At 47.1% G+C, this 27702-nt stretch overlaps 4 protein-coding genes across 4 annotated transcripts; all 4 read right to left on the bottom strand.

Moving 5' to 3' along the window:
• On the bottom strand, positions 1 to 2234 carry LOC111159601 (ubiquilin 3). Its single transcript, XM_022522139.1, has one exon. It carries the CDS (start codon positions 2232 to 2234, stop codon positions 267 to 269), a length of 1968 nt encoding a protein of 655 aa, XP_022377847.1. The 3' UTR covers positions 1 to 266.
• A 4192-nt stretch (positions 2235 to 6426) lies between these two features.
• On the bottom strand, positions 6427 to 8685 carry LOC111159634 (ubiquilin like). Its single transcript, XM_022522182.1, has one exon. It carries the CDS (start codon positions 8470 to 8472, stop codon positions 6628 to 6630), a length of 1845 nt encoding a protein of 614 aa, XP_022377890.1. The 5' UTR covers positions 8473 to 8685; the 3' UTR covers positions 6427 to 6627.
• A 2026-nt stretch (positions 8686 to 10711) lies between these two features.
• On the bottom strand, positions 10712 to 16435 carry LOC111159557 (olfactomedin-4-like). The gene is made up of 7 exons (XM_022522087.1): positions 16309 to 16435; positions 15541 to 15603; positions 15140 to 15292; positions 14106 to 14228; positions 13768 to 13921; positions 13219 to 13378; positions 10712 to 11620 (listed from the first exon to the last, which is right to left on the bottom strand). The coding sequence occupies exons 1-7, from the start codon at positions 16375 to 16377 to the stop codon at positions 10960 to 10962; spliced, it is 1383 nt and encodes a 460-aa protein (XP_022377795.1). The 5' UTR covers positions 16378 to 16435; the 3' UTR covers positions 10712 to 10959.
• Positions 16436 to 18407: 1972 nt separating this feature from the next.
• Positions 18408 to 19428, bottom strand: LOC111159353 (olfactory receptor 52Z1-like). Its single transcript, XM_022521749.1, is given in 2 exon segments — positions 18408 to 19352; positions 19354 to 19428. Coding segments are annotated over 2 exon segments (1020 nt in total).
• Positions 19429 to 27702: the final 8274 nt, after the last annotated feature.

Below are 27702 nucleotides of genomic sequence, written 5' to 3'. Positions count from 1 at the left end.
TCTCAAGATAGGCATAAGCAGAGCTCAGACTGGGGTTCCAAGATGGTACAGTGGCAGGGGTGGTTGGGTCACTCACAGCACCCCCACCCTGTTTCTGGCTCTCATTCTTCCTCATTGACTCTGGAACAACATTGATTCCGCAGTAAAGGGCATCATAGTGGATTTGGTTCATAGTGTGCAGCTGCATTCAAGAACGGGGGAGTTAGGGTAGTGGGATACGGGGAAAGAGCACAGAGGAAAAGATATGGTTTGAACAACAAGGGCTCCTATGCCTGCCTCAGCTTCTCCACAGCAGCATCCACATCACCCCCAGTGGCTATGAGGGCCTGGAGATTGGCTTCGGGATTCAGAAAGCCCATTGCCCGCAGTTGCTCTAGCTGCACCCGGAAGTGAGTCTCGGGCTGCAGCTGCTGGGGATTGGTACCAGCTAGAGCTTGCAACATCTGGAGGAGAGGGATGGAATGGAGGCCCAGCTCCGCAGAGCCCTGTGCTGGGGGAACCTCAGAAGCTGGGGCTAGAGAGGGATCCTCCTGCGTAAGGGTGCCCTCTCTAGACTCTGTACTGCCTGCCATACTTCCCAGGCCTGCCAGGCAAGGCATGAACCAGAGCAGGAGGCGAGGTGCTTCAGTAGCCAGGATCTGCAGACCCTGCTCAATCTGGAGTAGGGCTTGCATGGTGCGAGGGTTTGTCAAGGCAGCCTGAAGGTGCAGGAGCAGTGGCAGCTGCCGGCGCATCTCGTCCTGCAACTGTGAGACCTGGCTCATGCTGGGAGGCCTCAGTGATCTTGGATAAGGTGGTGGGGGGAGCCAGGCATGCTCAGGCATCCCAGGGGAAGCTGCCATGGGGGAAGGTGGTGAAGGAACAAATGGCAACCTGTTGGCCAAATGCCCCAGCCCTAAGATAAGGTCAGGCATGTTAGTGGTGTGGCCAGCGGAGCCGTTCCCTGTGCCGCCTTGGCCTCCATCTTGTCCAGCACTCCTCTCTGGGGGATATCTCAGGAAGGATGGGCAAGAGGACTTTCCCTTGATGGCTACTGACTCTTTGGGGAGAGGCTGGCCTGACTCATTTTCCTGGGAGGAGGACGAAGTTGGGGGGATTCGATTTCCTGGTTGTGGTGGTTCTTGGTTTGGATTGAGGGTGGACGCAGTCCCTTGCAGATAGGTTCCCAGGGACTGGGGGGTCTCATGTAATTGCTGAAGATAGTCATAGAGCCCTATATTACCCAGAATGTTGGGAACCCTATTTCTAGTTTCTGATCCATCCTGGTCCCCAGGATGCCTGCCTCGCCTGCCACCCGTGCCTCCATATGTGGAAGCCCAGGGGTTGGGGAGAGGGTCGCAATTCTCTGTCCTCGAAGGTTGGCTGCTGCCGCTGGTGGCATTAGCAGTAGTGGCAGTAGCAAAGGGATTGCCACCGAACTGCTCCTGTACTGCGTTAAGCATTGGGTCCATAATATCTGTGTACATAGTACGAAGCACATTGTAGCCCCCAGGGATGCTCTCCAGGTTACTGAGTGCCCGGTCCTGGCTGCGCATCATCTCTTGCATCATGGCTGGGTTGCGTAGGAACTCCAGCGTCTGGCGCATGATTTCAGGGTTGTTGAGAATATGCCCAATCTCGGGGTTGTGCTGCATCAGCTGCTGCATATGGGGGTTGTCAAGAACCAGCTGGCGCATCAAGCCTGTGTTGGATAGCAGACCCTGGATGAAAGGGTCATCAATGATCTGAGCCACAAACTCAGGGACAGAGACGTGCTGCCACATCAGTGAGCTGGGCTGGTCAGAGAAACTACCCGAGGTCAGGCCTAGCCCACTGAGGCCTGTGAGAAGACTTAAACTAAAGGTGGGTGGCCCATCTGCTGGGTAAATGGAGCTTGGTTGAGGGAATGAGCCAGGGCTGGGGGCTGGTGCAGGGACTGAAGCCGCCGGACACTCAGTGCCCATGGTGCGGCGTTGCATCTTGATGACCAGGTGGACGGTGAGGCCATCTCGAACTCCACACTGTGCCAGTGAGTCGGGGTCCTTGAGGATTTTGCCAGCGAAGATTAGGACCAGCTGATCAGGGTGGGCCTTAAAGCGCTGGGATATCTCTTCCTTCAGCTGCTGGATGGTGCAAGTGTCTGTAACTGAGAAATCCTCCTTGTCCTTGGGCGTCTTCACTGTCACCTTGATGAGGTGGGGATCCTGGATCAGTGCTGGGCTGCCCTGTGGCAGGGCCTCTCCACTTTTGGCCATGGTGGGCAGCAGGAGGCCCAGGTCTGTGGGGACACAGCTGGGGGATGAGGATGGGGTACAAAGATCATCCTTTGGGGCAGTGGCTGAAGTAGGAGTATGGGAAGAGGGCCTGGGGTCTCAGGGCGGGGGCACAGGGAGTATGGAAGGGACAATAAGGGTCTCGGGATGGGATGCTTGTGGAGATTTATGGGTCTAAGAGGTGTCAGGTCGGGAGAGGGAGACTGGATGACCTGAGAAAGAGGTCTATGGTTGGTGAGTGAAGGGCAAAGGTGGGAAGAAGGGTTTGGGTTGGGGCATACATACCAGTCAGCTGTGGCCCCGTCCTGCCTCTTATACAGGGCTCCAAACCGCCCTCATCTTGCTAACAGCCACCCCTGAAGCCTTCTGGGCCGGAACTCACCCCATCAGGTCACCTCTGTGACCTCAGCACTGACATCACAGCCTTACACAATGGATTCTTGAGACCTCTCCAAGGTGCTCTGTATCCCTAGGAACTCTGCCACCCCTCACTTTACCTCTTCTATTTCCTTTATCTTGATGCCTTCTTCACAGTGAGGGACCTAGGCTGACCCTTCCATCACAGGCTAAGAGGCCTACTTCCACACACCTGTGTGGGCTGTGTGGAGACTCAGCCTTGGATTGTGCAATTAGGAAAGGCTTAGCCCGCATGTCCTTGTGAAGACCCAAATTCAGCTATACCCAGAATTATTGTTCTTCCTGGCATTCTATGTTTCTATCTTCTCTCTGATTCAACATTAACCATGAATTTTTTATATATCTTCAGCATATTGACTTTTTGATGGGCAAGATCTAGAGTATGACAAATGGACCAAAAATGACACAAAGTTTTTAGTTTACTTTTTAAAACTATTATTGTTGTTCACCAGAAGAACTCAAAGTATAGATTGGCTACTTACTGAGATTTAAAAAAAAAAAAAGACCAAGGGATAGAGTTGTGTGTGTGTGTGTGTGTGCATGTGCGTGTGTGTGTGTTTTAAAGATTTTATTTATTTATTCATGGGGGGGGAGGCAGAAGGAGAAGGAGGCTCCCCAGGAGCCTGATGTGGGACTCGATCCCAGAAACCTGGGATCATGACCTGAGCCAAAGGCAGACACTCAACCAACTGAGCCACCCAGGTGTCCCAGGGAATAAAGTTTTAAACAGAAAACCCAAAGTTCAGAGTTACATACATTTAAGTTGTTTATCTTATACCCAAATGGACATGAAGGGAGGGAGTTCACTATTGTGAGTCTGCAATTCATCAGCATTGGCAGGGTATTTAGAATCATAACATTAGTGGGTATAGTAACAGGATAAAGGTATAAAAAGACTAAGGCATGGGAACTACATATTTACAAATCTGGACTATTAGATGTGTTCCACAAAGGAAATGGAGGAGAAATAAAACATTAAGTCAAAAAAAGGAGAGAGGGGGAGAACAAAGCAAATGAAGAATAGTTTCAGAAAGGAGAGAGTAACTGATGGTGTTGGATGATGCTGGTAGGTCAGGAAGATAAAGGCTGAGAACCAACCACTGGGTTGGACAAGAGAATGGGGACCATGATGAGCCCAGGCTTGGAAGAGAGGAGGGAGCAGAAATCTGGCTGGAGTGGGTTGAAAAGCAAGTGGGTTGGAAATGAAGTGGATTCAATCAGAGTATTATACCTAAGAGAAAGGTTATGGTGGCTGTGTGGAAATGTGAAGATAGAGATGCTTTTGTTTTGTTTTTTCTTAAGCTGAGACTATTTACATCATGCTTTTATTCTGATGGGAACAATACAATGAGGAAGGATAAAAGATGCAGAAGGGAGAGAAAATAATTGCAAGACTAAGCTATTGAGTAGGTGAATTGAAGAGATTGGGATCAGTGCCCAAGTGGAGAGCTTGATTTTGGACCACAGACGATTTATTCATAACAGGACAGAGCACAGAGTGTACAGGCTCAGTGGACAGCCAGATTTCAGTTATGGCAAAATGTGGGGATCATATAGAGGAAATGTTATAAAGTAGGGTTTTGCTGTTGCTAAATTATGAGTTCTAAATGGTAGGTGGAAAAGTTCAGAGAATTGATGACCAATGGAAAATTGGGTCACATGAGGGATTTTCAGAGCATATTGGGATAAGAATCAGAAAGATGACACAATAGAGCTTGGGCTTTTCAGGTAACCTGAGGCAAGCAGGGTACAAAGATTAATTATATTAATTGATTGGATAAGGGGTGCCTGGGTAGCTCAGTCAGTTAAATATCTGACCCTTGGTTTTCACTCAGGTCATGATCTCAGGGTCCTGGAATCAAGCCCCACTTTGAGCCCCGAGTGGAGCACCACATTGGATTCCACGCTCAGTAGGGAGTCTGCTTGGGATTCTCTCTTTCCCTCTCCATCTGCCCTCCTCCTGCTTGAGCTCTGTAAATAAATAAATAAACAAACAAATAAATAATTAAATAAAATCTTTTTTAAAAAGTTGAATTGATTGGATGGAGGCATATTAATGAGAAGGTAGAAAATCCAGTTTAGCTATAATTTGTTCTTAAGACCTTTCTGCTAGTTTGAGGAGGGAGTGGGAGTCTGGCAGTAGATCTGCAGGAGCACTTGGGAGTTTTGTGGATTCCCCTTCAGTCTTGCTGATGGCAGCGTCAGGGCTGGAAGAAGGGTAGTCTGTGAGGAGCACACGAGATTTCTTTGGGTACCCTTTGCAGACCAGATCTGAACCCACATCACCACCTCCACTGCTCCAGATACCACCATCTCCCACCCGCTCCACTGCAAGAGCTACCTCACATTAGTGTGCCTGCTCACAGCTCTACCTCTAGCACAGTCTTTCCCCACTTGGCAACCAGACCCACACACTGAAACACCTGCATTGTTTGCTTGAAATCCCTCAGGGATTTTCCACTGCATTCATAGTAAACTCCACAGTCCTCACCAGACCCTACCAAATTCTTCCTGATGTCCTCTTTTCCCTCCCATTGTTCAGGTCACTCGACTCCAGCTATAACATCTCCTTGTTATGCTTCAAACACATCAAGAATATTCCCACCTCACACTTTTACTCCTAGGTAGCCTTCTTTGCCTGGAACATACTTCTCCCAAGGGAGTGCGTGTTCAGTTCTCCCAATTTCTTCTGGTATCTGATCAATTATTGCCTTTCTGGAGAAGCCATCCCGGATTACCCTATATGTAGAAGACCTTATCCTGCTTCATTTTTCCTCATAGCCCTTATGCATAGGTTAAGTAGAAAACAATCTTCTCCCCACAAAAGTAAACTCTTAAATAAAGGAACTTTATTTGGTCACTGTTATTTCTTCAATGCCTAAAACAATATTTGATTTATGAAATTATTTGTCTTATTTGACTTTATTTGGTCACTACTATTTCATCAACACCTGAAACAATATTTGACTTCTGTGATTGTTTACATACCTATTGGCTGGGCTGCTCTTGAGGAGGCAGGAAGAGGAAGGGTTGGAGTCCTGGCTGACTACAGAGAACACAAGCTACAGACATTAGATACACTGAAGGACGTGTATTCTTGGAAGTGGCCATGCCCCCGGATGCCTGAGTTTTGGTGGGAATATGCAGTCAGGATAAGCAACTGTATCTCTCTGTGCTAAAGAGAGAATAGTAACAGTCCAGCAAAGTCCTACAACTCTGACAATGGCAGTTAGTAAGAGATTCCTAAAGAATATAAATACTTACCTAGACCTGGCTGAAAGGTGGACTTTTCCTACTCTGGCCCACCAGGCCATTCTTCTTCCAGTTTCAAACTTGAGCAATTTGGACTTGGGCAATTGAGGAAGTCTTTGTGACTACATATGTATCTATAGTAAATTTCCCTTTCGTATGAGTGTGTTATGACTCTCTTCCCCTACACGTAGGTCTATATACATGTTAGGTATGCTGTGCATGCCTATGGCCATGTGTGCAGTGTGTTGAATGTATGTGGCTGTATCCATGACTTTTTGGCTATGTGACCTTGTGTATGTGTGCATAGCATATGCATGTCCCTGGGTATGTGAGCATGGTATGATATCTGAGTTTGTGGTTCCATGTATGCAACTATGATTCTCTATCTCTATAATAATATATGCATGTGGTATGTGTCTACACTCATGTATGTATTATAGGTGAGACAGGGATATCATACACAGTTCCCTTTTTTTTGTAAAAGAAACAAAGCCAAACCTCAGATGGGGGCATGTGGGAGTAGCCATTTTATTGACAGATCTTCTACCCATGGCCAATGGTCTGTTATTCAGTGGAGAAAGCTTTGTTTGGTTTGTTCTCTTCCAGGACTTCTGCTGGATGGAAGCATCAGAAGGGGTAGAAGAGGCAGATGATGTGGTCAACTGGGTCAGCAGGCAAGTAACAAGCAAATACAGAGGCATGGTGGTTAGAATCCTTGGGATCTCTTGAGTTTGCAAATAGCAGCACTGGTGTCCCCCTCAGTAGCAATGAGTGCCTGCAGATTGGCATGGGGGTTTCCAAATCCCATGGCCTGTAGAGATTCCATCTGCTGACTGAAACGCATCTCAGGGGCTTGTGGGTGGTGGGAAGGGTCTCCAGCTAAGGACTGTAGCCTCTGCAGGACTGTTCCAGATTTATGGCAGCATTCAGGATCTTTGGGTTCAGCAATATCTGGCACATCCCAGGCCCAGGGCACTGTGTCAGGATAGCTGCAGCTGGGCGCAGGAAGCCAACCCAGGCCCCATAGGTAGGGTGCAACCCAGGATAGAAGAAAAGGAGCCTCTGTGGCCAAGAGTTGCAGACCCTGCTCAATTTGCAATATTGCTTGTGTTGCTTTGGGGTTGGCTAGGGCTGTAATCATGTCAGAAAGCTGTGTCTGCTGCTGGAATGTGGGCAGCTGCTGCCTACACTGTTCATTCAGCTGGGGCATACTTATGAACAGCATCATCTGGGCTGCCCAGTACGGGTTGTTTAAAAGCAACTGCATCATGCTTCCCGTGATCTGGGAGCTGGTCTGCTCATCTGAAGGCTGGAGATCATCCTCTAATTTCTTGTCAGAGCTATTTAGAAGGATGGTGGCATCTTTATCCTCTGCCTGGGGCTGCTGGGTGAGCTCTATGCTAGGTAAGGCTGGTATCCCAGTTGGCTCCTGAAAGGGGCAGTTAGGACTCTGGCCCTTGCTGGAGATAGTGGTGGTGTAGGCACTGGGAGTATGGTTCACCCTGTTAGGGCTAACATTGGCTGAGGTGATGGAGGATAAACCACAAGAACTAGTGTAGATGACTCGGGTTGTAGGGAGCTGTGGGAGCTGGTCCCGCCGTTCCTGGGGTGGTGCTGGAGATGGAGGTGAGGATTGAACTTGTTCCAAAACTTGTCCTTCCAGGAGAGCTCTGAAGGGGTTGTCCCCAAAGGGATCTTGTGAGCTGTTGAGCATTTGGTCATTGCAATCCACATAAGTCTGACCCAGGGCATTGTCCCCACCTGGCCTTGTCTCTAAGCCCGAATGTGACTGTGGGTTCAGTGGATACTCAGGATTCTCTTCAGGTTGCTGGATCTGCATTATCTCTCGAATCATGGCAAGGTTTCTGGCCAGTTCCAGAGTCTGCCATAAGATCTCAGAATTGTCAAAGATGTGGGAGACTTCTGGATTCTGCTGCATCAGTTGTTGCATGTCTGGGTGTTCTGAGATGAACTGCCTCATGAGATCTGTGTTAGACAGAAGCTGCTGGACACTAGGATTCTGTAGCATCTGGGCTATGTACTCTGGACTACCTACTTCTAGGTCCTGGCTCTGCACTTTGGGTGCATCAGGTTCCACAAGGAGGGATGATTCCACTGTGGTGTGACTCACACTGGCAGGTTGGTATACCCCGTTGCTGTTTCCTTTGGTGTTTCTGTCCTGGTGGCTGGGCTCTTTGGTCAGCAGGTTCTGGGAGGAATGGGCTAGGGATCTGGAGCTGCATTTGGACTTTATGACCAAGTGAATGGTGTGGCCATCTAGGATGCCCCTCTGGCTCAGCGTATCGTGGTCCTTAAGAAGGCGGCCCATGAAGACCAGCACAAGTTGGTCCATCTGGCACTTGAAGTGAGCAGATAGCTTCTCCTTGAATTGCCTCACTGAGGTGTCATCCGCTATTATAAAGTCTTCCTGCTTGCCTGCTGTCTTCACTATCACTCGGGTGACCCTTGAAGAGATATTCTTGTCTGCAGACAAACCTGAAGGATGCCCACTCTGGGCCATCCTGGGTGTTCGTGAGATGACATGCGGCATGGACCTCAGTGGGAGGGCCAGTGGTGAGCAGGTTGAAGCCGGGGCAGAAGGGGTGAGGGAAAACGAATGTTTCTGCTGGCCTTTGTCTCAGGTGTCGTGTTCTTAGCCCAAAGGCTAGTTTCCTTGTTGCCCAAATAGGGAAGAGTGACCAGGCCAGGTATTTTGCGATGTTATACCCCCCACCCCAGCTCTCCAGATGTGGCCTAGCTGAGGCCTGTCCGTGGCTACTGATTCATAGTTGGTACTAGGTGGTCTTAGTAAAGATGACTCCACCCAGGGCTGCCCCTCCCTTCTGCCCCACCCACCAACACCGTAACCTCTTCAAAAAAGGGATATTGTGATGTCAACTCTAGTCTCACAGTCTGCCAGGACCAGCTGGGGAAGGGAGACATATTTGTGTGAGTGCATGTGTGGGGGTGGGTCACCACATCTCCATAATAAAGTAAAATGAGCTCTTTCTCCAGAAATGGATGACAAAGTTCACAGGATGGAACTATTAAAAAAAAGTAAATAAATAAAAAAGGATGGGGGGGGTTGCACCTGAGTGGGTCAGTGGGTTCAACTTCTGCCTTCTGCTCAGGTCATGATCCCAGAGTCCTGGGATTGAACCCCAGCTCAGCGGCAAGTCTCCTTCTCCCTCTCCCTCTGCCTGCTGCTCAGTTGGCTTCTGCTCTCCCTCTCTCTGTATCAGATAAATTTTAAAAATTTTAAAAATCTTTAAAAAAAAAAAAAAGGCCAGATTTTTTATGTGAGGTGTGTGAATTGTCTGTGGTGCTATGTGTGCGTCCCCGTTGGGATAGCAGGCTTGTTATTGAAAATTGGGTTTGTCAAAGCCACAGATAAAACTGCATACCAGTAAAAATGGAATCTCTCCTATAAAAAGTATCTTATTATTTTTGTTAGAGAACTCAAAAAATGGAGGCCTTACAAAGGAAAGGGGAGCAAGGACAAAGTTCACAAGTGGAAGAGGAGATCATGGTTTTCTGTGACTCTAGGTTTAGGGACATTGGATTTCATCAAGTGTGCTCCCATGTGGAGAAAGCTTTCCATTATCCTAAAAGCAGGAGCAAGGCTAGCTTGGGAGGCTCCCTGAGGGGCATTTCAAATTGAAGGTGAGTGAATCCTTCCTTGCAAAATATTTTTTATTCACCTATCACTTGGTCTTGCTACATGTCATTTTAGCAGAACTTTTAGAAAGATTTGACTCAGTGTCTTAGCCCCATCTTCAGGGCCCACCTTTGTGTCATAGCATTAGCGGGAGAGATGTCTGTAAATCAAGAGATGATGGTGGAGGTGATTCATGGTAAAATTCCTACCAGGACAGGTTTAGGCAACTAAAACAGATTCTCAATTCCATGCAGGTTTGGAGGATAGTGCTTGGTCTATATTTGGGCCACAGATGAATATGTCCTTAGTGAATATGTTAAAATGTGTATTTATGTCTATGTAGATGGAAATATTCTACATATGAGGAAGAACCCATAAGTCTGATTGGATGCATATTTGTGAATGTATGTATATGGGGAAGTATAAGCATGAGACATTGTGCATGAAGTATTCTGGTATCTTCTGTGCGACTGTGAAGACTTTGGGGTCTGGAATCTGACTCCATGGAAGGCAGTTGAATGGTGGGGGATCTATAAGTAACAGAAGTGGAGTGTCTGGGCCTCTGTGTTCTCTGTGTGTTGAAGATGAGCGAAGCTATTACAGACAGTTGGCCAGGGGACTTTCTGTGTCACACTGAAAGATTCTCTACTGAGAATGTCTAGACCACCAGCTCAGTCCACATCAGACCTTCCTCATGCTTAGCCATCAGCTGCTTACCTCCTAGAATGGGACTCAGGCCTAAGTACTTCTTTCAATTGCACTCAAAGTGAGATCGATTAAGAACAGGGAAACATTGATTTTCACACCAAGACCCTGCCTCTCTTCTTCCCAGGTACCCTGCAGGAGGTTAAGGATAAGAAAAGGGACTTCTATATCCCATTCTAATGTCAGTTGCCCTGGGTCTCTGCACTGGGATCAGAGACTCTCAACCTAAGATTTACTAACTAAGCCTAGTTCTTGGAATTTTATAACTGTTAGAGCTGGATTCCCTGTTTTCAAAACACAGAATAGATTTAAAAATTAGAGTGAAGTTTCTACAATTCTAGGATTCTAGAAAAGAGGTGTTTGTTAGTGTTACTGTTAGCACTTGTTTCCCAATCAAACCCCATCAAATCTACCTAGGCCATTACTAAAAAGAACTTTAATATGAAGACTGAGTTATCAGTTTTACAGAATTATCAATTATAAAGATTATCAATGATAAAGATATAATCAACATTTCTCATTCAGTAGGAGTGATGGCCATTTTTGGGGGGTTGGGATTCATCTGGATATGAGGAGGATGACCTGATTCTCCTGGTACTCTTCCCCAGGGGTCTCAGGGCCTTGAAGTTTTCTTGGGTATGACAGGATGTGATCAGGAAGAAGCCAAGAGAGCTTTTAAGCTGGTCGTTTTGATTGCTTGTGCTTCAGGGTCAGGAAGCTGAGGTCATAGTTGATCAGGTAGCCATCATTATAGACATAGAGCTTGTGATCCAAGGGGGAGTAATTGATGCCATGAAGCGTTTCCAGCATCTTATCCAACAGGATGCTGAGATGGCGTTCCCGCCCCGTGGTGGTATCGAAAGCATAGAAGACCTCCTCTTGGCGGGTGCTCAGTGGGCGTAAGGCATAGAGCACTCCACAGGCCATGAAGGCTCCTGACATGGCTGGCTTGTACTGGCTGGTGCGCCAGGTTTTCTCCACTTCTAAGGTGCTGGTATTGAGACGACTCACAACCAGGTTTCCCTTGCTCTCCTCAGTGGCATAGAGTACCCACAGCCCCTTCTCATCACCAGCAAAATCTATGTCTTTCCAGGGCACACCAGCATAGGAGAAGCGGTTGTTGTAGGTGGCACTGGGCAATGTGCGTTGCAGCACCAGAGTGTTGGAGGAGAGATTCACCTTGGCAATGTCACGTGTGCCATAGTAGTTGAAGTACATGAAGTTCTCGTACACAGTATTACCACTGCCATCACCATAGCCCATTTTCCTCTCCACAAAGTCCTTCATCAGTACCAGGTCATCATAGGACTTGTACAGCCGGTAGTAGTCAAAGTACCTAGGCCAAACCCCACACCAGAATCATCAGGGTTCACAGTGCTAATAAAAATGATCAGGATAGTGTTCTAATTAATAGTGGAAGTTTTGGAATCAAACAAAACTATTTGTAATCTTTCTTTTTTTTCTTACAATATACTGGGACCAAAAACAACTGTTAAAAATAAAATGAGTAACAGAAATAACATTGACATCAAACTCAACGATGCCTCATGGACACTGTGACTGCATTATCTCATTTAATTATAGAGAAAGCACCAGAACTTCAGTTGTATTCCCATGGACTAGGAGACTGGTCCTCAGAAAGACTAGGTAATTTGCTCAAAGTCACTCAGCCCATAACTAAAATCTGTAAAAATAATAACAAAATAATCTATTTCATTGATATTGGGATTGACCTAAATAATGCTAATAAACCAATTAGTAGAATATTTATCTCAAAGTAAGCAATTATCAAGGGATAGCTATTATTTTCTTCTTTATGGAGCCTCTTCTATAGCTAGACTCCACTGCCTTCCACCTGCCCCTGAGACACCAAGTGCCCCGGAGCAGGACATAGTTCTGGAGCTGGATTTGGGAGACATATGCTCATAAGGTCACTTTGGAAAGTTCTTTAAATTATCCCTGAATTCTGAGTGTTGTCTTTGCTTGACTTTGGGCAGTAAGTTCTGCCTTACCCACAGAGAATTTGAGATGATTTAAAATGCAAAGTCACGTTAATGCCTTTACCTTGTACAAAGCACTTATAGGAATTGGAAACAATGTTATCAGTAACACTAATCCGAGGTGAGCTTCCACCTTCCGAGGCTCTTTGAAGTGACAGGTTCAAGCCATGTTCATTCTATCCTACCATAATCTCCTGCTCAGTTGGATCTTTCTCATACTCCTAGATGGACTGACTTTAAACACCCTGTTTGTATATTGTACCTAGCTGCGTAGCCAGGCTGCCAGGTTACTGAAGGGCTCATTCATCATCATCTCATGGATTCAGTTAGGCTTCTTCCTGATCACATCCTGTCACACCCAACAACCACATCATGGATTCCTGTCATCTAAGAGAACATGTATCAGCACAGACTATGCTGTTCACATTTTTCTATGGACTCTCACATGATAACTTCATAATTTAACTATCCTCACTTTCCAAAGGGCTAGAATGGATCTGAGACATTAAAGCATTTTACAAGCTCACTTAGCTTAAGTACTGAGATTCAAACTCAGCTTTGAGTCCATGTCATAAGTAGGTTCAAGTTCATCCTTTAAACTTCTTCTAAGAAGAAGCTAGGATTCTGAGGGCAAGGTGGAGAAGAGTTTGCTCTTGATATGAGATCAGGCAATATGTAGAACCAGTCTGTATTACAATCAGACTAAAAATTTCAGACACATAGGTTTGTGAAGGAGCTCAGGGTCATCTGAGTCATCCTTAATCCTGACAGGAGCTCTAGGAGGTGACTTGTCAGGCCTAGGCTAAATTTGTCCAGGGGCATACCTAAAATGGAGAGAGGAAGCTCTGCTGGGGGCACAAAGAAACCTGTCATGGTAGGGTAGAGTACATTTGGAATGAACCTGGTTGCAAAAGAGAAACCATCCTTAACTCACCTGTTATCTGAACCCAGAGGAGCCACCCAGTAGAGGGAAGAGTCTAGATCGGGCGCTGCATCTCGACCCCAGACACCTGCCTTGTGGGAGAAGCCTCTCCAATTGAGTTGTACCACAAGGGGTCTGCTAACTTTCTGGAGGCCTGCGTGGGCACAAGAACCTAGAGAAGAGAGCAGGCAAAGTACAAACTAGGAGTGCAGCACACAACCCACAGGGAGAGGAAAATGAAAGTGTAATAGCCATGTGTGCATTTCAGTGTGTGTCCTTCTGCCAGAGGGCACGCACAGGTATGTAAGAAGGTCTGACCTTGCACAAATAGAGGATAGTGCACACGTGTGATTATAGGTGTGTTTATATATATATCTGTGTATACTAGTATGCCTATATGTGAGAGTGTACCTATCTCAGTCTGCATCCCTTAGTGATGCACCATGCAAGGAAACAAAAGATCTTTGCTGCTCAACCCTCAGTACCCCATAGTCAACCCTCCATTCCCAAATCCTGTCGTTGGGGAGATGAGATCTTAAGAAATTCAGGCTGAGGCCTCACCAGGGGGCACAGGTGGATCAGAGGCCTCTTGACACTTCTCCCTCTCACAATCGCTGAGCCGGCCCTCGAGGACATCCAGCTCCTGGCGGTAAGCACGGAGGCTGCGCTGGTCAGAGTCAGCCAAAAGCTTGAGTGTGAGGCTGGCATTAGCCACCTATGGAAATGAGATGCCAAGGATATGGGTCATGGACTGTTCCTAAGAACCTAAGTGAGGCTCCCATATTGCTCAGCTCCATGTCTTTTTTCCCCAGAAATAAGTGATTTTTCATCAAATTTATGAGATTAAATAAGACAGGGGACTATGGAGGGGAGAGGTATTCTCTAATCTATGCACATACCTGGCTCTGGAGTTGAGAGAGGAGGTCCTCAGCCTCATTACCTTCATCCTTGGCCATAAGCTGGGTCACCAACTCCCGTGCTCCCTCAAGTTCCAGGCGCAATAGGCTATAGGTTGGGGCCTCCTAGGAGGAAGCAAGGGCAATGGGATTCACGGGCTTCAGGGCATGGTTCATTTCCAGAACCTGGTTATCCTGACCTTCAATGGTGTGAGAGTACTCACTGACCTGGGTGCAGGGGAATGGACAGGCAGGACCCCCAAACCTCCATACCTGTGTCTCTTCCTTCCATTCACATGCCCCCCAGTGCCACAGAGCCAACAAAATACTCTCAGATCCATCACTTTCATTTGTTCCCCTAATAGCCCTTGAGGTGAGGATTAGTATCTCCATCTCACAGCTGAGGACATGGTGTCCCTCTTTTCACCTCAGGAAAAAATCACTATTTCCCCCATATGCCCAGCTTCTCTTTCCCCTTTCCTGATTACAGACACACTCTCAAGAGTGTCTTAGTAAGTGAATGAATGGACAGATTCCTAGCTTCCAGGCCCTCTCCCACCAGCCTTCCCCAGGGCACAATGAGTGCCCATTCCAAAAAGCAGCTGCCCACACCACATGGAGGATGCCACATTTCCATTCACTCAGCCTTACTTAAAGCATTGACTCCAAGCTCACCAGCCTGGCCCACAAGTCTATCTAGATATCAACTCCAACTCTTTTCTGTCTCCTGTGCACTGGCCATCCCACTTTTGTCTTCTTTTGCTATACCCTCTTCCCATCTCCCACTGCACCTGTATCCATGAATTGGCCTCTTAATGGAGGAAGCACATCCTACACAAGCCTCTCTGTACTATGACTGCCACTGAGAATCCTAAGAATGATACCTAATTTTTCCTTCATACTCAGGATTCATCTCAAAGATGAGGGCTATGCTTCCTTCAGCCATTTCTCTACCACTCCTGCTCCTCTTCATGCTGGATCCAGGAGAGAATGTGCTCACGTAACTGCCAGCCCCAGCCCGCAGCTCCAGCACTTACCCTGGATAACTCCTGATCATACTTGTCCATGAGCTCCTGCGTTATACTCTGCAGCTGCTCCAGCTGATTCAGGGGAATGAGGTTGTTGGGTAGGTGAACTACACAATGGCACAGGCCATCCTCATCCACAGAACCTGGCACACTTTTCACCAGCTGCAAAAGCAAGTCCATGGGCACATTAAGTGTGATGAAACATGGGGCACAATGTGCTGTTTAGGAACATGAAGCAGGAGGGTTGACCCTACTCTGGGGTGTCTAAGAAGAGCTCTCTTTGTACAGGAGGTTGTTCATGACTGTTTGAGTCTCCTTCTGCCATGAGGTGCAGTGACCCTTCCCTTGACTTCCCAGAACCTCACCCAGCACCCTTCCAGTTCCTCGAAGTGGGGCCGTCCTCACCCTACCTCATGCGCTGGCTGGTTCTTGTCACAGTTCACAGAACTGGGAGTAGACTCTTCCTTGACGCTCTGTGGGAAAGAAGAAAGCTGATTTGAAAACAAGTCCAAGTCTTAAAGGACCAGTTTAGGGGCTCCAGTACCTCTGCTCTGGAGACTCAGTAGATCCCCACAAGTTCATTTTGTCATGAAGACGGCAGGAACAGAGAGTTCCAAGTTGTCAAAGAAGGGAGATAAATGTTCACAGTACATGAGGCACCAGAGTCCAGACTGATATTTAGCGCTCACAAGAACTAGAATTTTTTTTTTTTTTAGATGAAAACTAGAGGTTCTGAGAATTAAAAACAAACAGCAAAACAAACAAAAAAAACTCAACTGGGGTTCCCTTACAGATTCTTCAAGAATCAAGATGTGTGGCCCCTGTCCTTCCCTGAATAGTCCTGCATATAGCCTATCTGGCCCTGGGAGTTAATTTAGCTATGTCCTCAGTCTGCAACTCCAGCCCAGTGGTTTAGCTTTTGGGGATGATGCAACAAAGGACACATGCCTAAAATAGCCCAGACTGGCCTCCCTCAGGTCTAGCATCCTTCAGACAGGAAAAGGGTGGCAGGTTTTCGCAGAAGTGAGGCCCATAGAAGAGCAGGGTGGACAGAGCAGAAATCCTCCTTTCTCATCTTCATACTTGTTTTTTCTCTCTCACCCTAAGCCTACCCAAGCCCAGCAACAATCAGAACAGACTCGGTATCTCATCCTCCTCCCCAAAAGCCAGAGCTGTACCTGAGGCTGTCCTGGGAGCACCAGGAGCAGCAGCAGTAAGGGTATCTGGAGGGCCAGGGTGGGCTTCATCTTGCTTCTGCTGTGGGAGGGGAGCAACACCTTTGAGTTCCCCCGAGGCTTTTATCTCCGTCTGGGTAAATGGTCTCAGCAGGAGAGATATAGATTTCAACATCTGAAAGGACTAATCACGTGAGAAGGTTTGGGAAGGACAGGGTGGGGCATGGGAAAAAGAGGGCTGTGACACTCTTGTGCTTCCGTAGAGGGGGTAGAAATGACTTTTTTACATAAACAGGGTTTCTCTCCTCTGTCCTTGTCCTGCTGGGCCCTCCTGTCTAAACAGAATAAGGCAAACCTGAGACAAGCTGTGGGGGCCTTGGGATGGGTCCCTTTCAGAAGGGTTTATGGTCTTTTTCTCAACTTTAAGTGAGAAATACTCCAGAGGAATATGCAACTGTCCATCTCCAGGACAGAAACCATTTACTTAACCAAGGGCTCTTGGATGAGGGCCAAGCTGTATACCTGGGGGGACTGCTTCAGCAGCCTTGTGCTGGCCTGCTCTGCTATGTGCCCTCTGCACACTTAGAAGTCTGTCCTCTTCACTGTTCTAAGCACTCTAAACATTTCCTTCCCACCTCACTATTCAAATGGATCTGCTAATTAGACCTCTTGATGCCAGCAGCCTCCACTGCCTGTCCTTCAAGAGAGCCCCCTCCCAATATCTTCTTGTCAAGTCTCTAGTCCTTTGGGATCTCCCCTGATGTGCCCTAAGGAAAAGGAAGAGTTGGTTCCTGAGTCATAGCTCATTGTTCCTAGTGCTGGCCACTCAAAATTCTACTTTCCTCTTCCACTGTGTCTCTTGAGTACTTCCCAGGCAGTGGTGAGTCTCAACACCCCCAAGACCTAAGGGGACATCAGATTTCCTATGAAGACCACATTTTCCATTCAGAAATGTGTATCCTTTATTATATCCCTACTTGTCATTGCTCCTCCAATTCAGATATCATAGGTTTTTCACAAAAGGATTTGCTAATGAATACCCTCCTTTAATGCCCATTGCACAACACATAATACCCAGTAGAGAGAGGTATATGAAGTGTGTACTTCTCATTCTAGGGAGAGGACTGGAGAGCTGAAGTGAATGTATGACCCCAGGAAGACATGTGCTGGGCTCTGTTGGGCAATCCTTGATGAGAGATTTTACCCACATCTTGCTTCAGAGTTTTCACCCTCTGATTCCCTGCTCCAGACCTGAATCCATTCTCCATCAACTCCTCTGGCCTGGCCTTGCTGTAGCCATGGATCTAGGGGAGCCACAGAGGTTAGGGAGGTATGAGAGGAGTGAGTTGGGAATTAAGCTGCATGGAGTGGGAAACCTCTTGGAGAGGAGGAAGTGTGCAAGAACACAGAGCATGAAGCATGACAACTGGACCTGGGTCCTCTGCTTATGTTTTGCCAAGGAAACCTAGTAAGTGGGACCAGTTTGGGAAAGCATGGGAAAGCTCGGCATGGGAGCAGAGAGGGGAAATAGCTCAGGTGGGCAGCATGGGGCAGTCCAGAGCCGGAAGCTCTTCCAAGGTTGACAGTATGAATCAGCCAGGTCAGAGGCTGCGTCAGTTTCCAGAGCTCTGTTCTCTTTGGTTCATGTTGTGCCATTTCCTCAGCCCCTCCCGTCTTCACCCATTCAACAAACATGGAGTTCCTGCTTAATGTCACACACTGGACAAAAGACCCCACACAGAGCCACTTTCATTAATCTGGTGCTGGCTGGGCAGAGTGATGGAGAAAGATGAGATGTTGATCTCCATGCCAGGACCTGGGCCTCCTTGTTTGCCACCGCCAGACCCTACATGTTCTGTTTGTGTGAGATGCAACTGTGGAGATCGATACACAATTAGAAAGGGTAGGAAAAGTCTAGCCACACTGGCCTCAGGCAAGCAGAGGGGAGTTCAGTGTGCATTCTGTTCCTGAGCAGGCAACAGTGCTGGAGGACCAGAGTGCCACATATTAGCGGATGATAACAATACCTTGGTTAGAGCTCTGCTCTGAGGCATCTGGCACCCTTTGGCCATGGGAGGGCACATGCCTCAGCAAACAGGTGCTCAGTCCCTGCTATGGGAGGCCATCTCAGCGCCCACATCCCTTACTGCCCTTGCCCAGCAGAGCCGAAACAAGTGCCTGAGCCTCTGAGCGATCTGCTGGGTCCGTACTCCATAGACCACGGGGTTAAGGGCTGGGGGCACCACCACATAGAGGTTAGCCAAGAGGATGTGGATATGGCGGGGCACCGTGTGGCGGCCGAAACGGTGAGCCAGGAAAGAGAAGAGGGCAGGCGTGTAGAAGAGAGTGATGACGCTGGCGTGTGCTCCACAGGTCCCTAAAGCTTTGCAGCGGGCCCCATGGGATGGCAGGCGACACACAGCATGCAGAATGAGTGCATAGGAAGCAGCTATGAGCCCTACGTCCAGGGCTGGGGACAGCAGCGTGGTGGCAAAGCCATACCAAATGTTGGGGTGCGTGTCACCACATGCCAGCCGAGCCACACCCATGTGTTCACAGTAGGTGTGGGGGAGCTCCCACTGCCCACAGTAAGGCAGTCTTTGGAGCAGGGCCACAGAGGGGACCATGACACAAGCACCACGGGTCACTGCAGCTGCAGCTACTATGACCACCACACGCTGGGTCAGCAGTGCCCCGTAGCGCAGAGGCTGACAAATGGCCACATATCGGTCCACAGCCATGGCCAGGAGCACCGAAAACTCGGCAATGAAGGTCACGTGGGTCACAAAGAGCTGAGTTAGGCAGGCGGCAAAGGAGATCTCACCCGACAGGCCCCAGAGCACAGCCAGAGCCTTGGGTACTGTGGACGTGGCCAGAACCAGGTCAGCGGCAGCCAGAAGCCCCAGCAGCTGGTACATGGGTGCCAGCAGTGTCCTGTCAGCTGCCACCAGCCCCAGGAGAAGGCCATTCCCTGCCACAGCAGCCATGTACAGCAGGCACACAGGCACTGAAAGCCACGCATGCAAGGCCTCCAGGCCCGGCACCCCCCAGAAGGACGAAGGGCCCAGGTCCAGGGAGGAGCACAGTCTGGTTGAGAGTGGGCAGTACAGGATCCAGTCCCATCTCCTGGTTCCGCTGGGGTCTGTCCCTACAGGGTGTGAGGGAGGCCTGTGAGAAGCCAGCACTTGCTCTCCAGGGATTTTACATGAGTGGGTATGAGGTCAGGGCTGTGGGTGCTACAGCATTTGCCGAGAGCCCTGTGCTGACCTCTGGGTTCCCTAGCATCCGTGGATTTGCTCATGTCCGCATGTGGTGAATGAAGGAATTTGGTTGCTGACATGTGAACAGACTTACTCCAGGACCCACAACTGGTAAATAAAACTAGGATTTCTCTCAAAGCTCACCTGACTGAACTGGGACACCTGGGTGGCTCAGTTGGTTAAGTGTCTGCCTTGGGCTCAGGTCATGATCCCAGAGTCCCGGGATCCAGCCTAGTGTCAGAATGGGGACTTCCAGCTCAGTGGGGAGTAGACGTCTCCTTCTGCCCCTCCTCCTACTCCTGTTTTCTCTCTCTCTCTCTTTCTGGCGATCAAATAAATATATAAAATCCTTAAAAAGGAAAAACAAAAAACCAAAACTCACCTAACTAAAGATCACACTCTTCTGACAGTCTTTCTCAGGTGGAGTGTCTCCTCTTCAGCCCAGCCACATGGCAGCATCAGAATATGCATTTCCTGATGGCTTGTCCCAGAGGAAGTTGTCTCTGTCATCCAAACCTAATCCTACCAACATTCTCTGTGTTCCTTCCACCTCTGTAAATCAAAGCTTGGAGAGATGGAATGACTCTTTTTCCTTCCACTCACTGACTAATGCTCAGACAAAACTCCTCTTCCAAAGTCCTTTTCCAGAAGCCACTTTACTAGCTCCCCTACTGTCCCAAACAGCCTATTCCTTCCAATTTGTATAATATTTCATCCCAGCGACCCATGGCTTTGACATCCCTCCCTCCAGCTCTATTCATACTTCAAAGTACCTGGGTCATGAAAACTAATTCCTTCTTTGACCAGTGTAGACATTCATCCCATGACTCAGCTTTGGGGCTCTTTTTTATTCTGTTCTTTGTCCATGGACAGACCCATCAGATTCTGAAGAAATCAGTCTGGAAAAGTTCTGATCACCCAAAGAACACAGCAGACCATCAAGGTGGGGCTGCCGTGGAAGGGACTGGGGCTGGGTGCTACTGTGGCAGTGTAGGTGAAAATGGTGGGGGAGGACAGACTTTGCTCATCTGGGTTTAGGTGGATAAGGAACAGCCTACAGAAAGGATATAAGCCAGAATGTGCTTTCCATGCTCTGCCTGAAGACCGCAGTTATGTCCATGAACTTCATGAGGTATTGCATTTGGTATTTTAAGCTATTTTGGGGAATGAAGAACCTGGGGGTAGGTGAACAGAGAATAGGGTGGCCCAGAGTGGCAGAGGGGTTGTGGGTAGGGGCTATCAAGCATCCCATGCTCTGTGCCTGCTCCAGACTTCTCCACAGCACTATCTCCTGGGCCTTGTCTCACACTCCCACATTTTGACTCCTGCAGAGAAGAATCAGGTAATAAACCAGGATAGAATTTCCCAAATTAAAGTCTTATTGGTTCAGAAACTAGAATTTCCTTCTGAAGAATAAGGCTTTGCCAAGTCATGGGGTATGGTCTTGCCTCTCTCACTGTGGGGGCCCTGGGCTCCCCTGGACTCTGAGAACATCCTTTCAGGAATAACAAGACACTCCCAGCCTTTCTGAGGAAAGAAACATGTCAACTCCCCAAGGCCTGGGAACATCTCTCCCAAAACCACAGGCCAAACATAACCTGTACCAGGCAGGGGGCCCATGAGAAAGTCCTGAACTCAGGGTGGAGACCCTGCCAGCATACTTCCTTATGGCAAAATTCCAGGGGAAACTACCCCACATGGTTCATGTCTACAGTCCACAGCTCTGCTCCTTCTATTTCCTCTCATAGGCTAAGTGAGGGGGAAGAGGAGGCAGCTAAGAACCCTCCTCCCACCCTTCACCTTGGTCTCTGTTGTGTATCTGGCTATAGACAAGGGGCTGCTTCTCATCTCCCAGTGCCCACTCTGCTCTCCACCCAGTGCCTTGCTTCATGTCCAGGCCTCACACAGCTCAGTGCCCTTTCAGAGTCAAGAGTTCACAAGGGACATGCTGAGGGAAGTAGTAGAGGCTCTGCTCACTGAGAGCTCCCAAGCAGGACACTTTTTCAGAGCCACTGTCTGGAGCCTGCAGCTGCTCCTATCTGCCATGCATGCAAAGCCATCCCACGGTGTGTACCCCTTTCTATGATCAAGAAACCATCTGCAGAAAGGCACACACACAGCTGGGACAAAGAACAACATCTCCTGGATCCCAGTCCAAGACTGTTTCCTGACCTGGAAGCCCTGCCTTGTTTCTCACTCAACAGCAATTTTCTTCTGGGCAGGAAAAGCTACTCTGTCACGCACACAGCTCATCCGACGTGGGTTTCCACTCCCACTCTGAGGGGGTCCTCCTTCTGACTCCATTCACACATGCACACCTTCTTCCAGGCATGAGTCACAGGGGGCCGTGAGGGCACACAGACCTGCGAGATCCAGCCACAGACTGAGACTCACCTCCCTCCATCTGCCGCCTCCTCCACAGGTTCCAAGCCAGAGCCCATTTCTCCCTCTCCCCGCCCTCTTAATCCTTCTTACCGTGCTTGGTTCTCTTCAGAGTGGCTCACAGACTGTGTCCTGCCTAAGGGGCTTGAGGGACAAGTATTCCCTCCAGGGAGGAGCAGAACAAGGAACATTAAATGCAGCTGGAGGAAGCAATGACACAGAAAGAAGGCAGAGAGGGGGAGTCAAGAACTGAACTGAACTCTGGCAGCAAGTGTTCAGTCCCAGCTCTGTAATATGATTTGGAGGGAATTGAATGAGCCCTTTGGCCCTTGGTTTAATCAGAATTCATGATCCCCATGCTCACCGTAGAGAAGGTGGGAGTGAGAGGGAAGCCAGGAATAATGTTCTAGTCTTCCTTGTTCCCAGTACTCCCCCCTCAGCACAGTGATTAGGATCTAGAGTGGGCTCCGAGGCCACATTATCTAAGTTCAGACCCTCGTTCTGCCACATACCAGCTGTGGGACTTTGCACAAGAGACTCAGCTCCTCTATACCTTTACTTGCTTTACCTTAATTGGGGATAAGAATAAATGCACCTACTTTACAGGAATCTGTAAATAAGAATAATCTGTAAATAAGAATAAGTAAAATAACATACGTAAACAACTCTGGGACTTTGGAGAAGATGGTAGAGTAGGAGGATCCTGAGCTCACCTCCTGCCACGGAGATGCCTGGATAACAATCACATCAGTGGAATCAACCCAGAGAATCACCCAAAGACCAATAGAATGGACTCTCCATAGGGAGGAGGCCACATCAAAAATAGTTTTTGGCTAAAGTATATGAATTGAATTTTGCAATGCTTTTTTCAACCAAGAAAAAACAATAAAAAATGAATAAAGGAAATTTGCTTGAAACAAAGAATAAACAAAAAAGATAACATGGGAGCTGAACTAAAGAATATTGAAAGCGTGGTGGTCCTGAACTTGGCAAAAACCAATGGCTAAAAGTGAGACTGAAAGTATATCAGATTAGAACTGATCAGACAAAAGAAAGAGCTTCCCTTGACAATGGAGCCAGGAAAAGGGGGTTGAAAACAAGATTGCTTCCTAGTAAAATGGAGAATGTGGGGGTGTTGACTTTTAATCCCTGTTCCTTGTCTCCAGCCTTCAGCTTCCACATTTTTCTGACCCGGGAACAGTGCCAAATGAGTGGTGACATCTCACACCACTTCTCAAACTTACCAGCCACGCTGACCTCCACCTATGCTCTCCTTGGCATCCCAAAGTTGTTCTCTGAAAAAAGGTGTGAACAACACATTTCCATCAGGACAAAGAGGTTTCGTAGACTGTCCCATGGGGAATGGCACTGCTAGCAGGACCTTCAATGCTGGGATCACTATGGGATAAATCCAGGTAGGGCATAGGGGGGAGAGCTCTTCAGGAACCCCCACACCCTGTCTAGGGTGTGACTGATCTTGGCTGAGAATTCCTGCTGCCAGTGGGCCAGGAGCTCTCACCTTGTGCTGGGGAGGTGGGAATAAAGATGCGGAAGGGGCGTTCAGCCTCCCTGTACCCAGGGCTGCTCCAGTCCCTGCTATTCTGGCTTGTCCATTCAGTAGTCAGTGCACCGGTGACCTGGGGACTCCAAAGGTGCTTCCGGGGCAGGCCTGGGGGACAGCAGGTGTGGGTGGGAAGGATTTATGTGTCTCTTCTCTGCCCATCAGGGGCATGGACCCTGTGTCCCTGGTTGGATCCAGAACCTGTGAGTCACAGCTGTGCACGTTAATGAGGGATTCGCAGAGGTCTGTAGTCATCTCTGCTGACTCTCCTGGTCTCCCCTGGTTTCCATGCCTGATGCACTCAGGCACTCAGATCCCGGGAAAGGAAGACACAGAGCAGGGAGGTCTCAGCAGAACCCCTGGGAGGGGCACAGCACACGCAGATGGAGACTTGCTTCATGCTCCACAAAGAGCACACCCAATTGCCCCCTAGACATGGACAGTCTCACTGCTTAGCATTGTTTCTGCCCCTTAGGCTGATATGCAGGCAAAGCAGCATGGTGGGAAGAGCCTGGGCTGTTGAATTGGGCAGACATGGGGTTGAATAGGTTCCACAACTACATACACTGGAGCAAGTGTCTCATTCTTCTGACCTAGTTTTGTTTTGGTTTTTATTTTCCCTTTCTACAATGACGATTTGTGGACATTCCCGGAGAGGTGGTGGGAAGACTAGAGCAGCATGCTCCATGAAGACATGGAGCACCAGAGTGGTGCCTGAGCTTGGGAGAGTAACACAACATTACTCAAGGTTGTGTGGCTTGCAGAGTCAGCTTGAGGACAAACTCTGGCTCTCTGAGATGCCTGCTGGCCCACAAAGGGCAGCAGGTGAACCCTCGTAGTGGACATTTAGTTTCACAACTCTCCCCTTTCTCGAAAATGCTTTCCTTTCCATGTAGAGGGCATAAGAGGATGTGGTAACACCACATATTTCAAAATATCTGGTTTGTATTTGTTTTTAGACCTAGTTTGAATGAATTCTGTGGTATTTATAGTGTCACACAGCAAACTTAACATGTTCCTAAGAAACAAAAAAAAAATTCTTATACTGTTGTAATCACCTGTTTTAATATTCTACAACTGTTCAATAACCTCTTCTCATGTCCGGCCTTTCCCTCATGGAGTGTGTGTGTGGATACACTGGAACTGGAGGGTGTGAGAGCAGTTGCTGAGATACGGCCCAGAGACAGAAACAACAAGTCCACTCTGCAAACATGACCATTTACTCCTACGAGTTCTAAGTGAGGAATCCATCCTGCACTGTTGTTTGTGGGAGTTCTTGACTAGGCAGGCTGCCCGTTTTACAATGACTACATCAATCACATCACATGTACAAGGGAGTAGTTAGGGATACAGAAGCCAACTCCCAGAACAAATAAAACAAATAAATTAAAGCAGGTAAAGCTTATTTCATTTCCACTTGATGAATGTACAGATATTGCTAGCATGAAAATTATTTTATGTATATGTGATATCAATATGGCAGTGATATGAAGAAGAACTAGTCTTTCAAAAAGTTGCTGACAAACCCAACCATCTCTGAACTGTTATAAAACTGTGGAGGTTACAATATCAACACATGTCGTCTAAGTTCTAAATTTGGTGTAGAAGTGTGTTCTGAGGGAGCAGTGAAAGGAACTGATAAACACTGGAGGAGCTGATAAGATTATGGAGCTCACATTGGAGTACTTGTTAGGAAAAATAAGTCAGCTAAAGTGAATAACGTGGTGAGTGCCATGAGCAAGAATTTGGAATTGCATTAAAGTTAATGTGTTACATTTAAGATGACTCTCTTTGTTGTGTGATAGGACAGAAACTGATCAAAAATAAAAAGGACTGCCTAATGAAGATTAATTGTTATTGTGGGGAAAATTCTACTGAGATGTGTGAACCATGGACTGAAATTTTAGTGTTTGTGAAAAATTAAAAACTATTTTGGTCTCCACCCCCTTTTTTTCTCTTTAAACTATTTAAATTTTAAAATTTTATTTATTTTATTGAGAGAGAGAACACAAGCAGCTGGAGGGGCAGAGGGAGAAGCAGACTCCCTGCTGAGCAGGGCCCCGATGGGGGACTCAATTCCAGGAGTCAGCTGAAGCAGACCCTTGACTGAGCTACCCAGGCACCCCATGGTCTCAGCTCTTAATGAAATGATGGGGCAGTCATATTTTCTTATTCGACTATCTTTGGTATCCTTAATATGCTTAATAATCTCATGCCATATACATGCCATATATTTTTCACTAGTGGATGAATTTTAGAGGTAAATAAGCAAGTTAGAAATTTGGAAATTTCTATAAAATTTCAGAGTTTCTATAAAACGTTATGATGTCAGCCATAAAATAAAAATGTCATCAATAAAATGAACAGTTGTATGTTAGGCATCTGCAAAAATTCATCACTGAACCACAGACAAATTTAATAGAATGTATTAGATATTCTTTTCCATTAAACAAAATCCACATGGAGGAAATTAAAGGATTCTAGGTCCATTTCTTTTATTGAAAGATCATTTGAATTTAATGTAAATGTATAGGATAAACTGTTGGAAGAGACTACCAATGTATGGAAGGTAAATAATGAACACTGAGTATTGCTTGCCTAATTTTATTTTTTTTTATTCTATTTATTTACTTGAGGAAGAGTGAGTGAGATGGAGCAAGAGAGGGAGAAAGAATCTGAAGCAAACTCTGCACTGACCACAGAGCCTGACACGGGTCTCAATCCCACAGCCATGAGATCATGACCTCAGCTGAAACCAAGAGTCAGACACTTAACCAATTGAGCCACCCTGGTGACCCCATTGCCTAATTTTAAATAAAAGATACAAATAAATGTCCTTAAAATGATGAAATGATGTACTTAAGTGATGGCCTTTAAATTCATGTCTTCCATCATTGTTAATAGACCTTTTGGAGACACATTCCCCTACTACTAACAGTAGAAATGCAAAACCCAGGCAAAGAATAACCAAAAAAAAAAAAAAAGGCTTAATCATGATAATTGCCTGCAGGTACCCTCACATCAAGCCAAACTATGTTAGATAAAATAACAAAAAACATGCAAGCTCATTTGATACATTAAAATTTTAAATATGATATGCATGGCAAGGCATTATTTCAGAAGTATATATAGGCTTTTACTATGAGGCTTTCACTATTCCACTCATAGCTTTTTATTTAATTATAATTGCAGAATGACAAACTTTCACTATATAATATAAATGCTCAGTAAATGTCACTATGCACACTTTCAAGAAACAGTATGCACATTTCTGCAAGTCTTTCATTTGTTTCCTGTGTTTATTCTAGTAATACTTATATTTTATGCCTTTGAATACAATAACAGACATGATGTGGGTTGTATGTTTCTATTCTAGCTCTGCATTTATTTAACTGCCTTGCTGTGTGCTTTGGAAAAATCATGTTTATTCTTCAGGGTCAGTTTCTTCCTCCTAGAAAGAAGTTTGAATAATTCCAGTCCCATGGGACCTGGCCATGCTCCTCCGACTCCTTCTCTGCTATTGCCACCTCACTGTGCTCTAGAAACACTGGCCTCCCTTCTATTCACAGTCATGTCGTGCTGTTCCCAGCCCCAGGTCCTTTGCCTGTGCTGTTGTCTCTGCCACTGTCCTCATCGCCCATGTGTGGTGCATCACTGTATTCACTTCATTTTTCTATCAGTTACATTCTCTTTGAAAGCAAAGAGTTTGTTCTCTTCTGCCTTGTGTGTCACTCTCCAGAGATTATAAGCTCCCTAAAAGCGGGACAGAGTCTCTCCATTATTAACTGTCATAACCTGAATACTTAGAACCTTGTAACAATACAGTGGATACTCAACAGATAATTCCAAATCAATGAATAATGAAAAAAAAGATTATTGTAAGAACTCTAGATCTTTCTTTGAATAAGATATACACTGTTGTCTCTAGTGAAATCTTTGTGCAATTAGATCTATCTTACCACACATGCGTTACTTTCCTCTAGAGTTCCTCTGTTGATCCCCCCTGTGCTGCACTGATGTGTCTGATAATTGATTCTCTCTCCAGCTCAGGAAACACACCCATAGCTAAGAGCCCCACAGCCTCCATCCAGTGGAGTTGAATGTCTACTTTACTGTCCCAGTGAACTGGCTCGACATCTCCTGACACTATCTCTGCAGCTCCCTTCCTCAGTGTGTCTTGGAGTCAAGAAGCTA

Source organism: Enhydra lutris, unplaced genomic scaffold, assembly GCF_002288905.1.
Source record: "Enhydra lutris kenyoni isolate GAN:26980312 unplaced genomic scaffold, ASM228890v2 scaffoldscaffold68, whole genome shotgun sequence".
Taxonomy (NCBI): Eukaryota; Metazoa; Chordata; class Mammalia; order Carnivora; family Mustelidae; genus Enhydra; species Enhydra lutris.
The sequence above is the reverse complement of the archived record's forward strand: the minus strand, read 5'-3'. Positions and strand labels throughout refer to the sequence as shown.